General features: G+C 48.5%; 1 protein-coding gene across 1 annotated transcript; it reads left to right on the top strand.

The window, feature by feature from the left end:
• Nucleotides 1-129: 129 nt before the first annotated feature.
• LOC118757005 lies at nucleotides 130-1,062 on the top strand. The gene has a single exon (XM_036491733.1). It carries the CDS (start codon nucleotides 130-132, stop codon nucleotides 1,060-1,062), a length of 933 nt encoding a protein of 310 aa, XP_036347626.1.
• Nucleotides 1,063-3,556: the final 2,494 nt, after the last annotated feature.

The raw sequence follows: 3,556 nt of genomic DNA on the forward strand, positions 1-3,556 counted from the left end.
AGAAGGTGACACGTCGTTTTAATAAGCAGCTTCAGCGATTTCCCAAAGTGGTGACCCCGACGCACACAAAAAAACCGTTGCATTAACAGTTACCCCGGATACAGCTAAATTTTTTATAAAATTGAAGCGATGTTGAAAGGCGATACTACGGACTCAACTGAAAACACCGCGGTCATCAAGGACGCCGCGAAAGATCTGGACGAGAATTCACCCACGGGTACCATAAAAAAGATACCAGCTGTGGATGTTAACGCCGTGGCAATGAAAATCGACATGCCAGCAATCGATCGGAAAAACATCGAAGGATGGTTCTTAAGCCTGGATTACTGGTTCGCAGCAATGGGCATCAAGAGTGATACACAGAAGTACAACAGCGCGATGGCAGCATTAGGCCCACGTGTACTGCAAGACTTCCTAGCCACCGTAGGGGAAGTGCCCGAACAAGCACGGTACGAATTCATCAAACGCCGATTGATCACCTTTTGCACTGACAGCCAGCAACGCCGACTCAACCAAATGCTGAACGAGACACAACTCGGGGACCAACGCCCAAGCCAACTATTTGCAGAGATGATGAGATTGGTGGGCGACACCATGAGCGAATCTGCAGTAAAAAACATTTGGGCAAAACGTCTACCCATCTATGCTCAGGCCGCTGTAGCCGCTTGCACAGGACCATCGAAGGAGTATTTAAAAATTGCAGATGCCATCGTTGATACAATTAGTCTACAAGTGAACAGCAGTACGGACGACCAGAGTAGCCACATAACACCCACACCTACAGCTGTCGTACAAAGGCAGTCAAGGGGAGAATATCATGACCTACGAAACGCCGTATACGAGCTAACTAAGCGCTTGGACCGCATGAGCGTCGAACGCGGAAGGCAACGCGAACGAAGCCGTCCGAGTTACCGCCGCCAATCTCAAAAGCGCCAACGAAGCAGCACACCAGCAAACACCGACGAATGCTGGTACCATCGTAAGTTCGGCTCAAGTAGCAAAAACTGCAGACCACCGTGCAGGCATTACAAGCCTAGTAACAATGATAATAGTGCTAAATGAATCGACGCGGTCGCTGGCGCAGAAACAGAAGCGGTCGCCAGCGTAAACCGCCTCACAATCAATGACCGAAAATCCGCCATTTCATTTCTTATCGATACAGGAGCCGACGTTTCCGTCCTACCTCGCCGTTTTACCGCAAATACACCGGCGTCGACGGTTAAGCTTTACGCAGCAAACGGCACGACCATTTCGACGTTCGGACATCTACGCTTAAGCCTCGACCTCGGCCTACGAAGACGATTCGACTGGACGTTTACGATTGCCGACGTACAGACTCCAATCATAGGCGCAGACTTTATACAGCATTATGGACTGCTCATCGATTTAAAAAACAATAAACTCATCGACAGCGTGACAAATGCAAAGGCAAAAAGCCGCGTTCTAACGGTAAGCAAGATCGCCATACGAACGTTCAGCAGCGAAACAAAGTGCGCCGATTTACTGGCAGAGTTTCACGACATTACGCGCTTACCAGCCATGCGAACGCACAGCACCTTTGCTACACAGCATCGAATCGAGACGACCGGACAACCCGTGTTCGCCCGTCCACGCCGATTGGAGCCAGCGAAGCTGAAAATAGCCAAAGACGAGTTTGAATTTCTTTTGCGGCAGGGCATTATTCGCCCATCTTGCAGCAACTATGCAAGCCCACTGCATATGGTGAAAAAGGCCGACGGCAAATGGCGACCGTGCGGCGATTACAGGAGGCTCAATTCGCAAACAACGCCCGACCGATACCCGATACCTTACCTGCAAGATTGCACATCGATGCTGGACGGGAAACAAATTTTTAGCAAAATAGATCTGCAGAAAGCATACCACCAGCTTCCGGTTCATCCAGACGACGTTCATAAAACGGCCATAACGACACCGTTTGGCCTATACGAATACTTGTATATGCCTTTCGGCTTACGAAACGCAGCACAATCCTTCCAGAGGTTGATCCACGAAACTCTTCGAGGGTTACATTTCGTGTTCGCGTATATCGATGACATACTAATCGCGTCACGAGACTACGAAGAACATCGCAGCCACCTACGTCAAGTTTTTACCCGCCTCAGAGAATACGGTCTCACCATCAACCCCGCCAAATGTGAGTTTTGCGTGAAGGAAATCAGATTCCTAGGGCATTTAATTACTCAGTCTGGCATCCAACCTTTGCCGGAAAGGGTCGAAGCAATCAGAAAATTCGAAAAACCAACCGCAGCGTACCAGCTTAAAAAGTTTCTAGCTACAGTTAATTTTTACCACAAGTTTTTGCCTCACGCAGCTGAATACCAAAAGAAGCTGACAGCGATGATTCCTGGAAACAAGCGAAACGACAAAAGAAGCTTAGTATGGAATGATGAGCAAAGTTTCGCATTTGAGAAATGTAAGTCAGAACTTGCAAACGCCGCTATATTGGCTCATCCTCGTCAAAACGCTCCTCTGTCATTAGTTACCGACGCCTCGGACGTTGCAGTTGGAGCCGTGTTGAATCAGCTGGCGAAAAAAGACGCACAGCCCCTTGGCTACTTCTCCAAAAAACTGACCGCAACGGAGCAGAGGTATAGCACCTATGACAGGGAGCTCCTTGCTATATACAAAGCTGTCAAGCATTTTAGATATATGCTGGAAGGCCGAACATTTTTCATAATGACCGACCACAAGCCGCTTATATTCGCTTACCAGCAAAATAGCGAAAAGGCGACACCGCGTCAACGTCGACATTTGGACTTTATTAGCCAGTATACAACAGACCTCCGATATATACAGGGAGCAAACAACCACACGGCAGACTTGCTATCCAGAGTAAACGAAATTACGCCCCCGATAGACTTCAGCGAAATAGCGAGAGCGCAGAAAAACGACGCCGAACTAAAGGAATTAATGGTAGGTAATACAACCTCACTAAAGTTCAAGCTTCTTAAGATTCCAGACGAGCCAAGCGAAATATGGTGCGATGTTTCATCTAAAAAGGTGCGCCCGTTCATCCCCAAGCAGTTCCGGACACAAGTTTTAAGCAACGTTCACAACATGGCACACCCAGGTTCCAAAACCACCGTCAAATTGGTTTCCGATAGCTTTATCTGGCCGAATATTCGAAAAGACGCTGCGCTCTTCGCACGACGCTGCCTCCAATGTCAGAGATCGAAGGTAATCCGCCATAATAAGTCGCCAGTCCAACAGTACACACCGCCCAATCGACGCTTCGATCACATCAACGTCGACATCATCGGCCCTTTACCTCCTCACAATGGGCAACGTTATTGTTTAACGCTAATCGACCGCTTTACGCGTTGGCCAGAAGCGACTCCAATTCCGGACATATCAGCAGAAACGGTGGCAAAAACCTTGGTAGCGACGTGGATATCACGATATGGCTGTCCGCAATACATCACGACCGATCAAGGGCGCCAATTTGAGTCGTACTTGCTAAAGGAGCTGTTCAAAATACTCGGCACCAAACACGTAAGAACAACGCCTTACCACCCGCAATCGAACGGGATAATAG

This window comes from Rhagoletis pomonella, unplaced genomic scaffold (assembly GCF_013731165.1).
Source record: "Rhagoletis pomonella isolate Grant_MI unplaced genomic scaffold, Rhpom_1.0 Rhpom_scaffold_13660, whole genome shotgun sequence".
NCBI classification, from domain to species: Eukaryota; Metazoa; Arthropoda; class Insecta; order Diptera; family Tephritidae; genus Rhagoletis; species Rhagoletis pomonella.

Coding starts and splice junctions, on each gene's coding strand:
- LOC118757005 (XM_036491733.1), top strand. CDS start 130: ATGTTGAAAGGCGATACTACGGACTCAACTGAAAACACCGCGGTCATC.